This window comes from Salvelinus alpinus, chromosome 17 (assembly GCF_045679555.1).
Source record: "Salvelinus alpinus chromosome 17, SLU_Salpinus.1, whole genome shotgun sequence".
Classification (NCBI taxonomy): domain Eukaryota; kingdom Metazoa; phylum Chordata; class Actinopteri; order Salmoniformes; family Salmonidae; genus Salvelinus; species Salvelinus alpinus.
The window spans coordinates 38,166,273-38,187,058 of NC_092102.1; the positions used below are offsets into that span (position 1 = coordinate 38,166,273).

Genomic DNA, 20,786 nt, shown 5'->3' on the forward strand with positions numbered 1-20,786 from the left:
CCAAGAGCTGAACAAAGAAAAGAGTCCCCTCATCCAGCTGGTCCTGGGGCTGAGTTCACAAACCTGTTCTACTAACACACTGAAGCCTCAGGACCAGAACATCCAATCAATCAGGATAAACCAAATTACAACACAGTCAAAACAAAACTATATTGCTTATTGGGAAACACAAGCACAAGCACAGAGCAAAATGCAGTGCTATCTGGCCCTAAATCGACAGTACACCGTGGCTAAATATTTGACCATGGTTACTGATCAAAACTTTAGAAAAACCTTGACAAAGTACAGGCTCAGTGAGCACAGCCTTGCCATTGAGAAGGGTAGACACAGGAAAACCTGGCTCCCTGTAGAGGAAAGGCTGTGCAACCACTGCACAATAGCAGAACCTGAGACGGAGCTGCATTTCCTGACAAAATGTCAAAAATATAAAACAATTAGCGAGTGTCATTTCCCCAAATTTGAAACTCTTATTCAAGGTTTCAAAGACCTCTCTGATGAGGATAGGCTACCCGTCCTGTTGGGGGAGGACGCAGAGAGCTGTGGGTTGGCAGCGCACTACATTGCTGCCTGCCATAAGTTGAGGGACAGTGTCTGACAAACCAATCAACCTGCACATGTCCTTTACTGTATGTTTATTGTTATTGTTGAATGTATGGTTATTTTGACCCTTGGTTATTGTTGTTACTGTTGTCCCGTTGACAATTTTGATTCTCATTTTTACATTGTAAACAAGCTTTGGCAATATGTACATTGTTACGTCATGCCAATAAAGCAAATTGAATTGAGAAAGAGTGAAAGAGAAATATATATTGAAAAAGACAGAGAAAGAAAGAGAGTGGAAAAGTGCGAGACAAACATTTTGTGAGAGTGTGAGAGGAAGTAAGAGAGAGCGAAAGAGAAAAAGAGAGAGAGAGGGAGCACAAGAGAGAGAGAGAGAGAAAGAGAGAGAGAGAGGGCGCACTAGAGAGAGAGAGAGAGAGGGAGAGAGAGGGAGCACGAGAGAGAGAGAGAGAGAGAGAGAGAGAGAGAGAGAGAGGGAGGGCACCCTAGAGAGAGAGAGAAAGGGAGGGCACCCTAGAGAGAGAGAGAGAGAGAGAGAGAGAGAGGGAGGGCACCCTAGAGAGAGAGAGAAGGGGGGGCACTAGAGAGTGAGAGAGCAATAGAGAGAGAGAGAGCACTAGAGAGAGAGAAAGAGAGAGAGCACTAGAGAGAGAGAAAGAGAGAGGGAGGGCACCCTAGAGAGAGAGAGAGAGGGAGAGAGAGAGGGAGGGAACCCTAGAGAGAGAGGGAGCAATAGAGAGAGAGGGGGGAGTACGAGAGAGAGAGAAAGAAAGAGAGCACTAGAGAGAGAGAGAGAGCACTAGAGAGAGAGAAAGATGGAGAGCACTAGAGAGAGAGAAAGAGAGAGAGCACTAGAGAGAGAGAGAGAGAGAGCACTAGAGAGAGAGGGGGGAGTACGAGAGAGAGAGAAAGAGAGAGAGCACTAGAGAGAGAGAAAGAGAGCACCCTAGAGAGAGAGGGAGCAATAGAGAGAGAGGGGGGAGTACTAGAGAGAGAGAGAGAGAGAGAGAGAGCACTAGAGAGAGAGGGGGGAGTACGAGAGAGAGAGAAAGAGAGAGCACTAGAGAGAGAGAGCACTAGAGAGAGAGAGCACTAGAGAGAGAGGGAGCACTAGAGTGAGAGAGCAATAGAGAGAGAGGGGGGAGTACTAGAGAAAGAGAGAGAGCACTAGAGAGAGAGAAAGAGAGAGCACTAGAGAGAGAGGGGGGAGTACGAGAGAGAGAAAGAGAGAGCACTAGAGAGAGAGAGCACTAGAGTGAGAGAGCACTAGAGAGAGAGGGGGGAGTACTAGAGAGAGAAAGAGAGAGCACTAGAGAGAGAGAGCACTAGAGAGAGAGGGAGCACTAGAGTGAGAGAGAACTAGAGAGAGAGAGCACTAGAGAGGGAGGGGGGAGTACTAGAGAGAGAGAAAGAGAGAGAGCACTAGAGAGAGAGCGACAGAGCACTAGAGTGAGAGGGATCACTAGAGAGAGAGGGGGGAGTACTAGAGAGAGAGAGAGAGAGCACTAGAGAGAGAGAAAGAGAGAGGGAGTACTAGAGAGAGCATTAGAGAGAGAGAGAGGGGGGAGTATTGGAGAGAGAGAGCACTAGAGAGAGAGAAAGAGGGAGAGGGAGCACAAGAGGGAGAGAGAAAGAGAGAGCACTAGAGAGAGAGAAAGAGAGAGGGAGTACTAGAGAGAGCATTAGAGAGAGAGGGGTTAGTATTAGAGAGAGAGAGCACTACAAAGAGAGAAAGAGAGAGAGAGCACTAGAGAGAGAGAGCACTAGAGAGAGAGAAAGAGAGAGAGAGCACTAGAGAGAGAGAGCGCACTAGAGAGAGAGAGGGGGGAGTACTAGAGCGAGAGAGAGCACTAGAGAGAGAGAGAGCACTAGAGAGAGAGAAAGAGAGAGAGCACTAGAGAGAGGGAGATCACTAGAGAGAGAGGGGGGAGTACTAGAGAGAGAGAGAGCACTAGAGAGAGAGAGAGAGCACTAGAGAGAGAGAGGGGGGAGTACTAGAGAGAGAGAGAGCACTAGAGAGAGAGAGAGCACTAGAGAGAGAGGGGGGGGAGTACTAGAGAGAGAGAGCACTAGAGAGAGAGAGAGCACTAGAGAGAGAGGGGGGGAGTACTAGAGAGAGAGAGAGCACTAGAGAGAGAGAGAGCACTAGAGAGAGAGAGCACTAGAGAGAGAGAGCACTAGAGAGAGGGAGAGCACTAGCGAGAGAGAGCACTAGAGAGAGAGCACTAGAGAGAGAGAGCACTAGGGAGAGAGAGCACTAGAGAGAGAGGGGGGGGGAGTACTAGAGAGAGGGGGGAGTACTAGAGAGAGAGAGAGCACTAGAGAGAGAGAGAGCACTAGAGAGAGAGAGCACTAGAGAGAGAGAGAGCACTAGAGAGAGAGAGCACTAGAGAGAGAGAGGGGGGAGTACTAGAGAGAGAGAGAGAGAGCACTAGAGAGAGAAAGCACTAGAAAGAGAGAGCACTAGAGAGAGAGAGCACTAGAGAGAGGGATAGAGAGAGAGCACTAGAGAGAGAGAGAGCACTAGAGAGAGAGAGCACTAGAGAGAGAGAGAGCACTAGAGAGAGAGCACTAGAGAGAGAGGAAGTAAGAGAGAGAGAGCACTAGAGAGAGAGAGCACTAGAGAGAGGGATAGAGAGAGAGCACTAGAGATAGAGAGAGCACTAGAGAGAGGGATAGAGAGAGAGCACTAGAGAGAGAGAGCACTAGAGAGAGGGATAGAGAGAGAGCACTAGAGACAGAGAGAGCACTAGAGAGAGGGATAGAGAGAGCACTAGAGAGAGGGATAGAGAGAGAGCACTAGAGAGAGAGAGAGCACTAGAGAGAGGGATAGAGAGAGAGCACTAGAGAGGGGTATAGAGAGAGAGCACTAGAGAGAGCACTAGAGAGAGAGCGATAGAGAGAGAGCACTAGAGAGAGAGGTAGAAAGAGAGCACTAGAGAGAGAGAGAGCACTAGAGAGAGGGATAGAGAGAGTGCACTAGAGAGGGGGATAGAGAGAGCACTAGAGAGAGAGAGAGAGAGCACTAGAAAGAGAGAGCACTAGAGAGAGAGCACTAGAGAGAGAGAGCACTAGAGAGGGAGAAAGAGAGAGAGCACTAGAGAGAGGGATAGAGAGAGAGAGAGAGCACTAGAGAGAGGGATAGAGAGAGAGCACTAGAGAGAGAGAGAGAGCACTAGAGAGAGGGATAGAGAGAGAGCACTAGAGAGAGAGAGAGCACTAGAGAGAGAGAGCACTAGAGAGAGAGAGAGCACTAGAGAGAGGGATAGAGAGAGAGCACTAGAGAGAGAGAGAGAGCACTAGAGAGAGGGATAGAGAGAGAGCACTAGAGAGAGAGAGAGCACTAGAGAGAGAGAGCACTAGAGAGAGAGAGCACTAGAGAGAGGGATAGAGAGAGAACACTAGAGAGAGAGAGAGCACTAGAGAGAGAGAGCACTAGAGAGAGAGAGATAGAGCACTAGAGAGAGAGAGAGAGCACTAGAGAGAGAGAGCACTAGGGAGAGAGAGAGCACTAGAGAGAGAGAGAGAGCACTAGAGAGAGAGAGAGCACTAGAGAGAGAGAGAGCACTAGGGAGAGAGAGAGCACTAGGGAGAGAGAGCACTAGAGAGAGAGAGAGAGCACTAGAGAGAGAGAGCACTAGGGAGAGAGAGAGAGCACTAGAGAGAGAGAGAGCACTAGAGAGAGAGAGAGCACTAGGGAGAGAGAGCACTAGAGAGAGAGAGAGCACTAGGGAGAGAGAGCACTAGAGAGAGAGAGAGCACTAGAGAGAGAGAGCACTAGGGAGAGAGAGAGAGCACTAGAGAGAGAGAGAGCACTAGAGAGAGAGAGAGCACTAGGGAGAGAGAGCACTAGAGAGAGAGAGAGCACTAGGGAGAGAGAGCACTAGAGAGAGAGAGAGCACTAGAGAGAGGGAGCACTAGAGAGAGAGAGAGCACTAGAGAGAGAGAGAGCACTAGAGAGAGAGAGAGCACTAGAGAGAGAGAGAGCACTAGAGAGAGAGAGAGCACTAGGGAGAGAGAGAGCACTAGAGAGAGAGAGGGGGGAGTACTAGAGAGAGAGAGAGAGAGCACTAGAGAGAGAAAGCACTAGAAAGAGAGAGCACTAGAGAGAGAGAGCACTAGAGAGAGGGATAGAGAGAGAGAGAGCACTAGAGAGAGAGAGAGCACTAGAGAGAGAGAGCACTAGAGAGAGAGAGAGCACTAGAGAGAGAGCACTAGAGAGAGAGGAAGTAAGAGAGAGAGAGCACTAGAGAGAGAGAGCACTAGAGAGAGGGATAGAGAGAGAGCACTAGAGATAGAGAGAGCACTAGAGAGAGGGATAGAGAGAGAGCACTAGAGAGAGAGCACTAGAGAGAGAGAGCACTAGAGAGAGGGATAGAGAGAGAGCACTAGAGACAGAGAGAGCACTAGAGAGAGGGATAGAGAGAGCACTAGAGAGAGGGATAGAGAGAGAGCACTAGAGAGAGAGAGAGCACTAGAGAGAGGGATAGAGAGAGAGCACTAGAGAGGGGTATAGAGAGAGAGCACTAGAGAGAGAGAGAGCACTAGAGAGAGCACTAGAGAGAGAGCACTAGAGAGAGAGCGATAGAGAGAGAGCACTAGAGAGAGAGGTAGAAAGAGAGCACTAGAGAGAGAGAGAGCACTAGAGAGAGGGATAGAGAGAGTGCACTAGAGAGGGGGATAGAGAGAGCACTAGAGAGAGAGAGAGAGAGCACTAGAAAGAGAGAGCACTAGAGAGAGAGCACTAGAGAGAGAGAGCACTAGAGAGGGAGAAAGAGAGAGAGCACTAGAGAGAGGGATAGAGAGAGAGCACTAGAGAGAGAGAGAGCACTAGAGAGAGGGATAGAGAGAGAGCACTAGAGAGAGAGAGAGAGCACTAGAGAGAGGGATAGAGAGAGAGCACTAGAGAGAGAGAGAGCACTAGAGAGAGAGAGCACTAGAGAGAGAGAGAGCACTAGAGAGAGGGATAGAGAGAGAGCACTAGAGAGAGAGAGAGAGCACTAGAGAGAGGGATAGAGAGAGAGCACTAGAGAGAGAGAGAGCACTAGAGAGAGAGAGCACTAGAGAGAGAGAGCACTAGAGAGAGGGATAGAGAGAGAACACTAGAGAGAGAGAGAGCACTAGAGAGAGAGAGCACTAGAGAGAGAGAGATAGAGCACTAGAGAGAGAGAGAGAGCACTAGAGAGAGAGAGCACTAGGGAGAGAGAGAGCACTAGAGAGAGAGAGAGAGCACTAGAGAGAGAGAGAGCACTAGAGAGAGAGAGAGCACTAGGGAGAGAGAGCACTAGAGAGAGAGAGAGCACTAGGGAGAGAGAGCACTAGAGAGAGAGAGAGAGCACTAGAGAGAGAGAGCACTAGGGAGAGAGAGAGAGCACTAGAGAGAGAGAGAGCACTAGAGAGAGAGAGAGCACTAGGGAGAGAGAGCACTAGGGAGAGAGAGAGCACTAGGGAGAGAGAGCACTAGAGAGAGAGAGAGCACTAGAGAGAGGGAGCACTAGAGAGAGAGAGAGCACTAGAGAGAGAGAGAGCACTAGAGAGAGAGAGAGCACTAGAGAGAGAGAGAGCACTAGAGAGAGAGAGAGCACTAGGGAGAGAGAGCACTAGAGAGAGAGAGAGCACTAGAGAGAGAGAGAGCACTAGAGAGAGAGGGAGCACTAGAGAGAGGGATAGAGAGGAGATACACTCTTAGTAAAAGAAAGGGTTCCAAAAGGGTTCTTCGGCTGTCGCCATAGGATAACCCTTTTTGGTTGCAGGTAGAACTCTTTTGGGTTCCATCTAGAACCCTATGTGAAAAGGGTTCTACATGGAACCAAAAAGGGTTCTTCAAAAGGTTATCCTATGGAGAGAGCTGAAGATCCCTTGTTGGTTCTAGCACCTTTGTTTCTAAGAGTGTAGAAAATACGAGTTAGCTAGTGTATCACAGTACAACAACAAGGTCACTGTCATCCTGCTGGCTTTTCCCACACTGCACTGTGGCTCAGCCATGTGACCAGAGGACACACACTGGGTACAGATTAGCAATGATGCCACTTCTGCAGGTAATGCAGAACAACACACACACACACACACACACACACACACACACACACACACACACACACACACACACACACACACACACACACACACACACACACACACACACACACACACACCATGGAAGTTCGAATCACTGCTTTAAAACACAAACTGCACTCTCTCCTAATAATGATATGGAGAGCTGCCAATATGACCATGGGACAAAAGGCAGAGACTGAACACAAATGAGGGCATAATTTAAACAGATCAGCTATGATGGCAAGGCTGACTGGAATACACACACACACACAGGTTTGCTCATTTATATTTTATGATGCTTTCTGAGATAGTAGTTTTGAATTATTCAACAAACTTAATATGAGCACCATTCCACTAATGCAGGAGGGAGGGCCATGTTGATATCTTGATGAACCTCTCTACTGAGGGACTGAACACAGCACCAGAATGGAATGTGCAGGCTCTCAGAACCGCCATATCAATCAGAACTTCAGCTCTGCCAAAAAGCAGAACAATAGAAATCAATTAGGACATTTCACCCCCAATCCCAAACCAATGCCTCGCGTCTGAAGGGAACCACAACAGAGTTCCCTCCGCTGTCATGTTGTTGATGAAACCCCCAGGGTTACTTTTAAAATGGATCGTTTCTGACCAGCGGCTCAATAGATCAATCAACTTCGGGAAAAAACGTGTGTGTGTGTGTGTGTGTGTGTGTGTGCATGTGTGTACCTTGCTGCTGTGCTCAGCCATTGTATGGTAGTTGAGTCCGGCCTTGGACCGGAACTGTTTGTGGCACTCCTGGCACTTCAGGGCGTCCTGGAGCTGCAGGGTTAAAGGACAAAGGTCACACAGTCATTCCTATTCATCAGAGCCTCTTGAATCCAATGACAGTAAAGAACCTATGAAAAGAGAGTGCATTTCTGCTCACTGTTCCCCCAGCGTGAGCTTCACATGAGCTAGTGATACAGAACCATTTCACCCAGAATGGTCTTCGTCAGGTAGTCATCAAGACCAATAACTGGAAAGTATCTGTTTTCATGAAGACACACATATGGACGTATCTGGAAGAGGTTTTACAGTGACTGACCCCTGTGCTGATGTGGGGATTCCACCACTCCTTAATGGCAATGCAGTCACTTTTACAGTCTCACAGCCCACCAGGCCAGGCTTCATAAAGAACAGGCTCTCATAAGTACCTACTACTGACCCAGCTTACTGCCACACAGCAATCTTAGTGTGTGTCTGAATAGTCTAGGCTACCTCTCCTTGTGTCCTTTCCTGATTGCTTTGAGCTAGCCTGGGTTTTCAGAGTGGTACAGTTAAACGAGTGGAGGCTACTTCAGAGTATTGAGACTCAGCCACAGTATCATTCCTCCAGCCCCCAATCATTACTTTGCAATCGAATGGCTCCCCAGACCTTTCCCGAGGGGTCCTCAGCGAGAGGCAGGCGTCTAACAGTGTGCCGGACTCATTCTCATCCCCAGAGTACAATATTAGTCAGAACTCGATGAAGTGGTTAAAACTGCATCACAGAAAGCAGTACAATAATTAAAATACCAATATAATATACTGTAATACACTCAGCGGACAGTTTATTAGGTACACCCATCTAGTACCGGTCGGACCCCCCAGTTGTCTCCAGAACAACCTGAATTCTTCAGCGTATGGAAACGTTGCTCAATTGGTATCAAGGAGCCTAACGTGTGCCATGAAAGGCTACCAGGCAGGATGGGGCCATGGACTCATGCTGCTTAAGCCAAACCCTAACTCTGCCATCAGCATGACGCAACAGGAAGTAGGATTCGCCAGACCAGACAATGTTGTTCCACCCCTCAGTTGTCCAGTGTTGCTGATCACGTGGCCACTGGAGCCGCTTCTTCTTCTTTTTAGCTGACAGGAGTGGAACCCGGTGTAGTTGCCTGTTGCAATATCCCACCGTGACAAGGGTGGACGAGTTGTACTTTCCGAGATGCCGTTTTGCACACCACTGTTGTACTGCTACAGTATTTCCCTGTTTGTGGCCTGTTAGCTTGCACCATTCTTGCCGTTCTCCTTCGACCTCTCATCAACAAACCACGTGACTCACTGTCTGTAGGAGCTAACCATTTTCATTAACAGGGTGGTGTACCTAATAAACTGTCCACTGAGTGTATATTGTTCTTGTACACAACATTATATAATGTACAGTAATATTTAGATGTTGGTATAAATATGTATGGCAACTGACACTGATCAGAATGTGTTCAGAACAATTGTTTGAGCGAGTTGGAATCAAGAACAGATGTGGAACAGAACCCAAGTATAATATTATATAGAACATGGGACATATGGAATGTGATTTAGGGCAAGTGTCAAATGATATATTGCTGTTTCAGAGTTTCAACAGTGAGTGTGAAACACAATCCTTAATTTAGAGGAATGAAAGCCAGATGTGACGAGAATGGTGATGACGGATCATAAATATATTGTTCACCCCCAAATCAAAATATGTTATGTCAAATGTATTCATACTTCAGAAGTCGAACTGAGACAGAATATGGCCATCTGTTGTGAGGATCCTGCTACAAGCAGTAAGAGAAATCTGCAGGCTACAATCTCAAATGAAAGGGAAAGATAGGCACTATTTCATTTGAGTTGTGAAAACATCTGTTTGGATTGATATAGTTCTCCTATACAATCACCCTAGGCCTCTGTTTTGATTGACAGCTGTGTGGTCCACTCACCTTTTGGCAGATCTCCATGTGTTTCTTAAGGCCGGAGACGGTCTTTCTGGTGACGATGGAGCAGGTAGGACAGAGCACCTCCCCTCGCTCTGAGATGGCATGCTGCCACTGGGCCTCTGCTGGAGTACCTGGAGGATACATCAACCAATCAACCAATCAATACTTTATATTGTCAGAAACACGCTGAGGTAAACATGTGTACGAGGGAGTAAATTGGGAGATGGATTTTGTCTTGTCAATAAACCAAAATACACAAGTAGTCCAGAACAGCCATTTCAGTACCAGAGATGAGGGGTGGTGGGTCTCTTCTGGAGGCTGGGCCAGGGTTCTTCCTCTGGGGCTCCTCGCTGAACAGACCTCCCTCTGATCTCTTCACACGACCAGCCTTTAGCTTCTCCTCTACCTTGTTCATACCTGAAACATACAGTGTGTGACTGTGGACGTGACGTGTGCATACGTGTGCATACGCGTGTACATGGTTCAGGTTCAGTAACGGGGGAAAGGGATCCAGGGACATTTACAGTCAGAGTTAAAGAGAGTCTAAAACAGAGTCCATTAGGCAGTGCAGTACAACACCAGGACAATTACAGAGGCATACTTTTTATTTAGCAGCTGCATTTCACAGGAGGAACAAGAGTGAGGACGTAAAATAAGAGAGAGGGAGGGAAAGAGAGAGTCAGGGAGGGAAAGAGAGAGTCAGGGAGGGAAAGAGAGAGTCAGGGAGGGAAAGAGAGAGTCAGGGAGGGAAAGAAAGAGTCAGGGAGGGAAAGAGAGAGTCAGGGAGGGAAAGCGAGAGTCAGGGAGGGAAAGAGAGAGTCAGGAAGAGAAAGAGAGAGTCAGGGAGGGAAAGAGAGAGTCAGGGAGGGAAAGAGGGAGTCAGGAAGGGAAAGAGAGAGTCAGGGAGGGAAAGAGAGAGTCAGGAAGGGAAAGAGAGAGTCAGGGAGGGAAAGAGAGAGTCAGGAAGGGAAAGAGAGAGTCAGGAAGGGAAAGAGAGAGTCAGGAAGGGAAAGAGAGAGTCAGGAAGGGAAAGAGAGAGTCAGGGAGGGAAAGAGAGAGTCAGGAAGGGAAAGAGAGAGTCAGGGAGGGAAAGAGAGAGTCAGGGGGGAAAGAGAGAGTCAGGAGGGAAAGAGAGAGTCAGGGAGGGAAAGAGAGAGTCAGGAAGGGAAAGAGAGAGTCAGGGAGGGAAAGAGAGAGTCAGGAAGGGAAAGAGAGAGTCAGGGAGGGAAAGAGAGAGTCAGGAAGGGAAAGAGAGAGTCAGGAAGGGAAAGAGAGAGTCAGGAAGGGAAAGAGAGAGTCAGGGAGAGAAAAAGAGAGTCAGGGAGGGAAAGAGAGAGTCAGGGAGGGAAAGAGAGAGTCAGGGAGGGAAAGAGAGAGTCAGGGAGGGAAAGAGAGAGTCAGGGAGGGAAAGAGAGAGTCAGGAAGGGAAAGAGAGAGTCAGGAAGGGAAAGAGAGAGTCAGGAAGGGAAAGAGAGGGGCAGGGAGGGAAAGAGAGAGTCAGGGAGGGAAAGAGGGAAAGAGAGAGTCAGGAAGGGAAAGAGAGAGTCAGGGAGGGAAAGAGAGAGTCAGGAAGGGAAAGAGAGAGTCAGGGAGGGAAAGAGAGAGTCAGGAGGGAAAGAGAGAGTCAGGAGGGAAAGAGAGAGTCAGGGAGGGAAAGAGAGAGTCAGGAAGGGAAAGAGAGAGTCAGGGAGGGAAAGAGAGAGTCAGGGAGGGAAAGAGAGTCAGGGAGGGAAAGAGAGTCAGGAAGGGAAAGAGAGAGTCAGGAAGGGAAAGAGAGAGTCAGGAAGGGAAAGAGAGAGGCAGGGAGGGAAAGAGAGAGTCAGGGAGGGAAAGAGGGAAAGAGAGAGTCAGGAAGGGAAAGAGAGAGTCAGGGAGGGAAAGAGAGAGTCAGGAAGGGAAAGAGAGAGTCAGGGAGGGAAAGAGAGAGTCAGGAGGGAAAGAGAGAGTCAGGAGGGAAAGAGAGAGTCAGGGAGGGAAAGAGAGAGTCAGGAAGGGAAAGAGAACTGTCAGGGAGGGAAAGAGAGAGTCAGGAAGGGAAAGAGAGAGACAGGGAGGGAAAGAGAGAGTCAGGAAGGGAAAGAGAGAGTCAGGAAGGGAAAGAGAGAGTCAGGAAGGGAAAGAGAGAGTCAGGGAGGGAAAAAGAGAGTCAGGGAGGGAAAGAGAGAGTCAGGGATGGAAAGAGAGAGTCAGGGAGGGAAAGAGAAAGTCAGGGAGGGAAAGAGAGAGTCAGGGAGGGAAAGAGAGAGTCAGGGAGGGAAAGAGAGTCAGGAAGGGAAAGAGAGAGTCAGGAAGGGAAAGAGAGAGTCAGGAAGGGAAAGAGAGAGGCAGGGAGGGAAAGAGAGAGTCAGGAAGGGAAAGAGAGAGTCAGGGAGGGAAAGAGAGAGTCAGGAAGGGAAAGAGAGAGTCAGGGAGGGAAAGAGAGAGTCAGGAAGGGAAAGAGAGAGTCAGGAAGGGAAAGAGAGAGTCAGGAAGGGAAAGAGAGAGTCAGGGAGGGAAAAAGAGAGTCAGGGAGGGAAAGAGAGAGTCAGGGAGGGAAAGAGAGAGTCAGGGAGGGAAAGAGAGAGTCAGGGAGGGAAAGAGAGAGTCAGGGAGGGAAAGAGAGTCAGGAAGGGAAAGAGAGAGTCAGGAAGGGAAAGAGAGTCAGGAAGGGAAAGAGAGAGTCAGGAAGGGAAAGAGAGAGGCAGGGAGGGAAAGAGAGAGTCAGGAAGGGAAAGAGGGAAAGAGAGAGTCAGGAAGGGAAAGAGAGAGTCAGGGAGGGAAAGAGAGAGTCAGGAAGGGAAAGAGAGAGTCAGGGAGGGAAAGAGAGAGTCAGGGAGGGAAAGAGAGAGTCAGGGGGGGAAAGAGAGAGTCGGGAAGGGAAAGAGAGAGTCAGGAAGGGAAAGAGAGAGTCAGGAAGGGAAAGAGAGTGTCAGGGAGGGAAAGAGAGAGTCGGGGAGGGAAAGAGAGAGTCAGGAAGGGAAAGAGAGAGTCAGGGAGGAAAAGAGAGAGTCAGGGAGGGAAAGAGAGAGTCAGAGAGGGAAGGAGAGTCAGGGAGGGAAAGAGAGTGAAGATAATGCTGACTAAGAGGAATACACAGAGAGAACAATAAAACGAAACAGAAAGAGAGAGTGGTAGAGAGAGAGGAGGCAGGGAGATGAGAACAACAGAGAAAGAGGGAGTGGTAGAGAGAGACGAGGCAGGGAGATGAGAACAACAGAGAAAGAGGGAGTGGTAGAGAGAGAGGAGGCAGGGAGATGAGAACAACAGAGAAAGAGAGAGTGGTAGAGAGAGAGGAAGCAGGGAGATGAGAACAACAGAGAAAGAGAGAGTGGTAGAGAGAGAGGAGGCAGGGAGATGAGAACAACAGAGAAAGAGAGAGTGGTAGAGAGAGAGGAGGCAGGGAGATGAGAACAACAGAGAAAGAGAGAGTGGTAGAGAGAGACGAGGCAGGGAGATGAGAACAACAGAGAAAGAGAGAGTGGTAGAGAGAGAGGAGGCAGGGAGATGAGAACAGAGAAAGAGAGAGTGGTAGAGAGAGAGGAAGCAGGGAGATGAGAACAACAGAGAAAGAGAGAGTGGTAGAGAGAGAGGAGGCAGGGAGATGAGAACAACAGAGAAAGAGAGAGTGGTAGAGAGAGAGGAGGCAGGGAGATGAGAACAACAGAGAAAGAGAGAGTGGTAGAGAGAGAGGAGGCAGGGAGATGAGAACAACAGAGAAAGAGAGAGTGGTAGAGAGAGACGAGGCAGGGAGATGAGAACAACAGAGAAAGAGAGAGTGGTAGAGAGAGAGGAGGCAGGGAGATGAGAACAACAGAGAAAGAGAGAGTGGTAGAGAGAGACGAGGCAGGGAGATGAGAACAACAGAGAAAGAGAGATTGGTAGAGAGAGAGGAAGCAGGGAGATGAGAACAGAGAAAGAGAGAGTGGTAGAGAGAGAGGAGGCAGGGAGATGAGAACAACAGAGAAATAGAGAGTACGAGACTGGCTCACTGAATGAGGATATGAAACACCTCTACAGTCCTCACATTAACACAGAGGACACTATCACACTGCCACTAATACACACTGTGGAGGTGCAGACTCTCATGCCTAGTCAATGACCCAGTAGAGAATACTTCTATTTCCAGCAAGTGAGAGAAGCTGTGAGATGAGAAATGCAGAAGGGTCTACCTTTCAGTCCGAACGTCCCAGAGATGGAGGGCTGTTCTCCAGTGAACTTTTTAGGAGTTTTCTGCTTCCGTCCTGGCTCATGAGGAGAACAGAGAGCAAGAAACGGTCAAACACACTGGGCCCCCATTTCCACTGGACTGCACCCTCACAAGGCAACAAAATATCCTACTAGTCATAATATTTTAATCTTACTGTGCCTTGTCCTCTCAGGGTCTTCATCTGGATACGGTGGGAGGAGGCTTCCCCCCTCACCATCGCTCTCGCTGCCATCCGGAGTGTTGGGGGAGGTGTCAGATGAGGAGGCCTGATGCTGAGGGGGCTGGGGGTGTGTGTGCTGTTTCCTCTCCCCCCTCTGGGGGGAACACTCCCCATTCTGGGAGGGACTAGACACATCCTGGGTCTTCTTCACTTTGAAGAACACTGGCGATGGGGAAGTAATCTCCATAGGCCTGGACAGAGCAGACACAAGGGTACAATCTAAACCTAGGCCGACAGGGTAAGTTAACGTTGTGGTGAAAATCCCCGACCCAGGTTACCTTTTCTTGGCGGCCCCCTTCACGGGGGTCTTCTGTAGTTTGGGCTCGGCCTTGGTCTCCACGGTAACCCTCTCTGGGTGGTTCCACAGCTTGTGCTTCTGGAGCCGGACCTTAGTGGCGAACACCGCCTCACAGTCCGGACAGCCATGACTCAACTTCTCCGCTAGGGTTGCCTGGAGGACAGAGAAAAAAGGGAGGCAGTAAAAGAGAGAAAGAGAAGAAACAGAAGGATATTGATTAGTCTAAAGTAGACAAATCTAATTCAACAGGTGTACAGATTGACATTAAATATGTAGACCCCCTCGAACCACTGAGAGTGGTCAACAGAGGGAAAAGGCAGGGGTGAGGACGGGCGATGTGGGAGAGGAGAGTAATGTTGTCACAATACCAGGTTTAGTATCACGATACTAGATACAATCACAATACCAAAACGATACCATGGCAGAAACAGAAGGCATATTAGCCAAAGTCCCAGAATGGCCCTTGATGCAGACAGATTAACTCAGCTACTGTTCTGTTCAATCGTTGGACATCTTTACAACATTTTTCAGATAGCCATGTATGCATTAATGAATCAACTATACTGTTCTTAACAATCTAACTACATAACAACATAATGGTAATCATTATTTTGAATGGTATATCTCTATTGATAAACCGGGTAAATCAAGATGGAGCCTGGTTCTATTCACAATACAGGAGCATGCATTGAGTTATTGAGCTTGTTTTGGCTGATTTCAAAGTGCGACAGATGACAAACAATATGTTTCCTTTCAATTTGGGACTTAATTTATTGTACTGATCAACATTTGCATTGAAGTAGCTTCTTTTATAACAGTGTGCGCTGTCTCTTTAACCAGTAATGACATCATTCACCAGTCAAGAGGGGTGTGGCCCATCAGAGCCCTATTCACACACAGTCAGTTCACTCAGGCAATAGATATTTGGGAGAGATGTGAGAGAGAGAGGCTGATTAAGCAAATTAATAAAGTTTTGGTGACAATCAGCATTGAAATCAGTATATTTTTCGTTATGGTTTGAATATTATCACAAATTACTAGGGTAGTGAATTGATGTTAACTTCAGCTGGAAGCTAGCAAGGAAAACTAGCCTGTAAAGCTCGAAGATATCTTCTTGAATTGTAAAGTGTTCTAGCCTGTATGGACATTGTTTTGTGAACAGTAATTAACAGTTTCAACATTTCTACATGCTGTGTCGCATTATTCAGGTGTGTTAACTTCTGTGCAGCGGGAGTGGGGAGATAACATGATGCAGCCCAGACTCCCAGTGCAGGCTAAGTGGAGCAGGAGTGAGGAGATAACATGATGCAGCCCAGACTCCCAGTGCAGGCTAAGTGGAGCAGGAGTGAGGAGATAACATGATGCAGCCCAGACTCCCAGTGCAGGCTAAGTGGAGCAGGAGTGAGGAGATAACATGATGCAGCCCAGACTCCCTGTGCAGGCTAAGTGGAGCAGGAGTGAGGAGATAAAATGATGCAGCCCAGACTCCCAGTGCAGGCTAAGTGGAGCAGGAGTGAGGAGATAACATGATGCAGCCCAGACTCCCAGTGCAGGCTAAGTGGAGCAGGAGTGAGGAGATAACATGATGCAGCCCAGACTCCCAGTGCAGGCTAAGTGGAGCAGGAGTGAGGAGATAACATGATGCAGCCCAGACTCCCAGTGCAGGCTAAGTGGAGCAGGAGTGAGGAGATAACATGATGCAGCCCAGACTCCCAGTGCAGGCTAAGTGGAGCAGGAGTGAGGAGATAACATGATGCAGCCCAGACTCCCTGTGCAGGCTAAGTGGAGCAGGAGTGAGGAGATAACATGATGCAGCCCAGACTCCCTGTGCAGGCTAAGTGGAGCAGGAGTGAGGAGATAACATGATGCAGCCCAGACTCCCAGTGCAGGCTAAGTGGAGCAGGAGTGAGGAGATAAAATGATGCAGCCCAGACTCCCAGTGCAGGCTAAGTGGAGCAGGAGTGAGGAGATAACATGATGCAGCCCAGACTCCCAGTGCAGGCTAAGTGGAGCAGGAGTGAGGAGATAACATGATGCAGCCCAGACTCCCTGTGCAGGCTAAGTGGAGCAGGAGTGAGGAGATAACATGATGCAGCCCAGACTCCCTGTGCAGGCTAAGTGGAGCAGGAGTGAGGAGATAACATGATGCAGCCCAGACTCCCTGTGCAGGCTAAGTGGAGCAGGAGTGAGGAGATAACATGATGCAGCCCAGACTCCCTGTGCAGGCTAAGTGGAGCAGGAGTGAGGAGATAACATGATGCAGCCCAGACACCCTGTGCAGGCTAAGTGGAGCAGGAGTGAGGAGATAACATGATGCAGCCCAGACTCCCTGTGCAGGCTAAGTGGAGCAGGAGTGAGGAGATAACATGATGCAGCCCAGACTCCCTGTGCAGGCTAAGTGGAGCAGGAGTGAGGAGATAACATGATGCAGCCCAGACTCCCTGTGCAGGCTAAGTGGAGCAGGAGTGAGGAGATAACATGATGCAGCCCAGACTCCCTGTGCAGGCTAAGTGGAGCAGGAGTGAGGAGATAACATGATGCAGCCCAGACTCCCTGTGCAGGCTAAGTGGAGCAGGAGTGAGGAGATAACATGATGCAGCCCAGACTCCCAGTGCAGGCTAAGTGGAGCAGGAGTGAGCTCGCGCTGTAAGGGAGACATCGGCTGTGCTGATAGACAGACGTGATCCGTGAGACATGTTCGACAGAAGTACCGAAAGCAACAAAAATTCTAGTACCGAGCCATTTTTCATGTTCTAGTATCGAAAAAGTACCGAAGTTTCGGAATACCGTTTAACACTGGAGGAGAGAGACGGTGGGGTGAGTAGAGGGTCATGTCTCACCCCCTGGCAGCGTTGGTAGTGGTATTTGAGGCCGTAGATGCTGGGGAACTCCAACCAGCAGCCTGAACACGGACACTTTACCCTTGACCTCCTCTTAAACTCCTCCTTCCACTGGACCATCATGTTAGCCTGCAGAGAGGGGGAGAGATGAGATACACATGCCTTTCACACTCCTACACAGGGAGTAGGGGGGGAGTAGGGGGGAGTAGGGGGGGAGTAGGGAGGGAGTAGGGAGGGAGTAGGGGGAGCAGGAAGGAGTAGGGGGGAGTAGGGAGGGAGTAGAGGGGAGTAGGGAGGTAGTAGAGGGGAGTAGAGGGGAGTAGGGAGGGAGTAGGGGGGAGCAGGAAGGAGTAGGGGGGAGTAGGGAGGGAGTAGAGGGGAGTAGGGAGGGAGTAGAGGGGAGTAGGGGGGAGTAGGGAGGGAGTAGAGGGGAGTAGGGAGGGAGTAGAGGGGAGTAGAGGGGAGTAGGGAGGGAGTAGGGAGGGAGTAGAGGGGAGTAGGGAGGGAGTAGAGGGGAGTAGGGGGGAGTAGGGAGGGAGTAGGGAGGGAGTAGGGAGGGAGTAGAGGGGAGTAGGGAGGGAGTAGAGGGGAGTAGGGAGGGAGTAGGGAGGGAGTAGAGGGGAGTAGGGAGGGAGTAGATGGGAGTAGGGGGGAGTAGGGAGGGAGTAGGGAGGGAGTAGGGGGGAGTAGGGAGGGAGTAGGGGGGAATTAGGGAGGGAGTAGGGAGGAGTAGGGAGGGAGTAGAGGGGAGTAGGGAGGGAGTAGAGGGGAGTAGGGGGGAGTAGGGAGGGAGTAGGGAGGGAGTAGGGAGGGAGTAGAGGGGAGTAGGGGGGAGTAGGGAGGGAGTAGGGAGGGAGTAGGGAGGGAGTAGAGGGGAGTAGGGAGGGAGTAGGGGGGAGCAGGAAGGAGTAGGGGGGAGTAGGGAGGGAGTAGAGGGGAGTAGGGAGGGAGTAGAGGGGAGTAGGGAGGGAGTAGGGAGGGAGTAGAGGGGAGTAGGGAGGGAGTAGATGGGAGTAGGGGGGAGTAGGGAGGGAGTAGGGAGGGAGTAGGGGGGAGTAGGGAGGGAGTAGGGGGGAATTAGGGAGGGAGTAGGGAGGAGTAGGGAGGGAGTAGAGGGGAGTAGGGAGGGAGTAGAGGGGAGTAGGGAGGGAGTAGGGAGGGAGTAGAGGGGAGTAGGGAGGGAGTAGAGGGGAATTAGGGAGGGAGTAGAGGGGAGTAGGGAGGGAGTAGAGGGGAGTAGAGGGGAGTAGGGAGGAGTAGGGAGGGAGTAGGGAGGAGTAGGGGGGAATAGAGGGGAGTAGGGAGGGAGTAGGGAGGGAGTAGGGAGAAGTAGGGAGGGAGTAGGGAGGGAGAAGGGGGGAGTAGGGAGGGAGTAGGGAGGAGTAGGGGGGAATAGAGGGGACTAGGGAGGGAGTAGGGGGGAATAGAGGGGAGTAGGGAGGGAGTAGGGAGGGAGTAGGGGGGAGTAGGGAGGGAGTAGGGAGGAGTAGGTGGATAATAGATACTGACAGGAATACTCCTCAGCTCCTGTACTTCAGCTCTGGGACGCCCCTTCTTCTTCCCCTCCCCTCTTTCACTACAAGGAGGACCTGAAAGAGAAAAAAAGAGTGGTGGAGGAGATAGAGAAAGGGGTACAGTTGGGATTACTATTACCTGTTTCATTGGTTCAGTTCACAACACACACAGCTCCCTTCCATCTCAGACAGACAGGAGAATAAAACACATTTGGAACACATTCAAGTTCAAACAAATGTCAATATTTTTCAGTGTTTGTATTACTGTGGAACTAAGCATAGATAAAAACACTTGGGTGTCTTGGTCACAAGGACAAAGTTGAATCTTCACAGGCTTAAATTATACCTACTCAGCAACAGAGCAATAGTCACACCTCAAGATATATTAAAAACCAGTGTAGCCACAGCTGTGGCAGCGGGTTAAAGGCTGTTTAGTGTGTGTGTGTGTGTGTGTGTGTGTGTGTGTGTGTGTGTGTGTGTGTGTGTGTGTGTGTGTGTGTGTGTGTGTGTGTGTGTGTGTGTGTGTGTGTGTGTGTGTGTGTGTGTGTGTGTGTGCGTCCATGCCTGCGTGCATCAGCATAAGTGTGTAAAGGCCATTTGCTGAGCCAAATAAATCACCTATAAATCACCGAAGCCTCTGACACAGCACACAGAGGACTCTCTCTCCCTCTCGTTCTCTCTCTTTCTTCAATCGCTCTCCCTCTCTCTCCCCTCGCTTTCACCCACCCTCTCTCTCTCTCTCTCTTTCTCTCCCCTCGCTCTCACTCACTCACTCACCCACCCACCCACCCACCCACCCACCCACCCACCCACCCACCTCTCTCTCTCTCTCTCTCTTTCTCTACCTCTCAATCCCTCTCCACCTTACCTCCACCCCTCTCTCCCTGGGTAAGGAGGGCAGGCCTCCACCTTACCTCCACCCCTCTCTCCCTGGGTAAGGAGGGCAGGCCTCCACCTTACCTCCACCCCTCTCTCCCTGGGTAAGGAGGGCAGGCCTCCACCTTACCTCCACCCCTCTCTCCCTGGGTAAGAAGGGCAGGCCTCCACCTTACCTCCACCCCTCTCTCCCTGGGTAAGGAGGGCAGGCCTCCACCTTACCTCCACCCCTCTCTCCCTGGGTAAGGAGGGCAGGCCTCCACCTTACCTCCACCCCTCTCTCCCTGGGTAAGAAGGGCAGGCCTCCACCTTACCTCCACCCCTCTCTCCCTGGGTAAGGAGGGCAGGCCTCCACCTTACCTCCACCCCTCTCTCCCACAATTACATCTCTTCTCTATTAGCCCTCCACTCTCTTACACTACAGTTTGGGGGGGGGTCAGAGGTGAAGGGGGAGACCTAAACAGTGACCTCCATCTGATACTCCACCATTCATAGGGGGGAAGAGTGGAGAGGGGTGAGGAAAGTGTGATGGAGGATAGAGGGGGTGAGGAAAGAGACCGAGGGGAGGATGTAGAGGAAAAGGAAGAGAGGAGGGAGAAGGGAAGACTTTGTCCCTCCAACAAATGTCCCAGGCTAGTCCCAGTCTAAAGATCCCAACAAATACATCTAGTCACCTTTCAACGTCCACTGTCTTATCAGTCCTGAGACAAATAAACAGGCCTTGATTGTACTATTAAAAGAGAACTCCCATCTAGATCAGGGCCTGTGTCTGTCTGAAAGAATTACAGAAGTGTAAGAGTCATTATTATTCATACTGAAACACCTGTTAGCACAGGGATTTTGCTCAGCCCTCAATCACTCTCAGTAAACATGAGAAAAGGTAGATGGATTACATGTAATCTTCCATGGTAATGATGCAGGGAAACTGATGATATTCTTCTGGCATAAACAGCTCTCTCAATGATGGCTGTCTAACTTAACTGTTTACACACACACACACCCCCCTCCCAACAAACACACACACACATACACACACACACACACACACACACACACACACACACACACACACACACACACACACACACACACACACACACACACCCCTCCCAACAAACACACAAACACACACCCCCCTCCCAACAAACACACACACGCACGCACGCACGCACGCACGCACGCACGCACGCACACACACACACACACACACACACACACACACACACACACACACACACACACACACACACACACACACACACACACACACACACACACACACACACACACACACACACACACACCCCTCCCAACAAACACACAAACACACACCCCCCTCCCAACAAACGCACGCACGCACGCACGCACGCACGCACACACACACACACACACACACACACACACACACACACACACACACACACACACACACACACACACACACACACACACACACACACACACACCACACACACACACACACCCCTCCCAACAAACACACACACACACACCCCTCCCAACAAACACGCACACAC

At 50.1% G+C, this 20,786-nt stretch overlaps 1 protein-coding gene across 2 annotated transcripts in view; it reads right to left on the reverse strand.

Moving 5' to 3' along the window:
• LOC139542910 (zinc finger protein 512B-like) overlaps nt 1–20,786 on the reverse strand; it is a 61,418-nt gene that overhangs the window by 17,563 nt on the left and 23,069 nt on the right. For both annotated transcript variants that reach the window (XM_071348882.1, XM_071348883.1), the window contains exons 4-11: nt 18,371–18,450; nt 16,862–16,990; nt 14,002–14,174; nt 13,658–13,914; nt 13,466–13,537; nt 9,603–9,734; nt 9,321–9,448; nt 7,327–7,419 (exon numbers count right to left, since the gene is read on the reverse strand). In XM_071348882.1, coding sequence (XP_071204983.1) covers nt 7,327–7,419; nt 9,321–9,448; nt 9,603–9,734; nt 13,466–13,537; nt 13,658–13,914; nt 14,002–14,174; nt 16,862–16,990; nt 18,371–18,450 — 1,064 coding nt within the window. The remainder of the gene's footprint in view (nt 1–7,326; nt 7,420–9,320; nt 9,449–9,602; nt 9,735–13,465; nt 13,538–13,657; nt 13,915–14,001; nt 14,175–16,861; nt 16,991–18,370; nt 18,451–20,786) is intronic.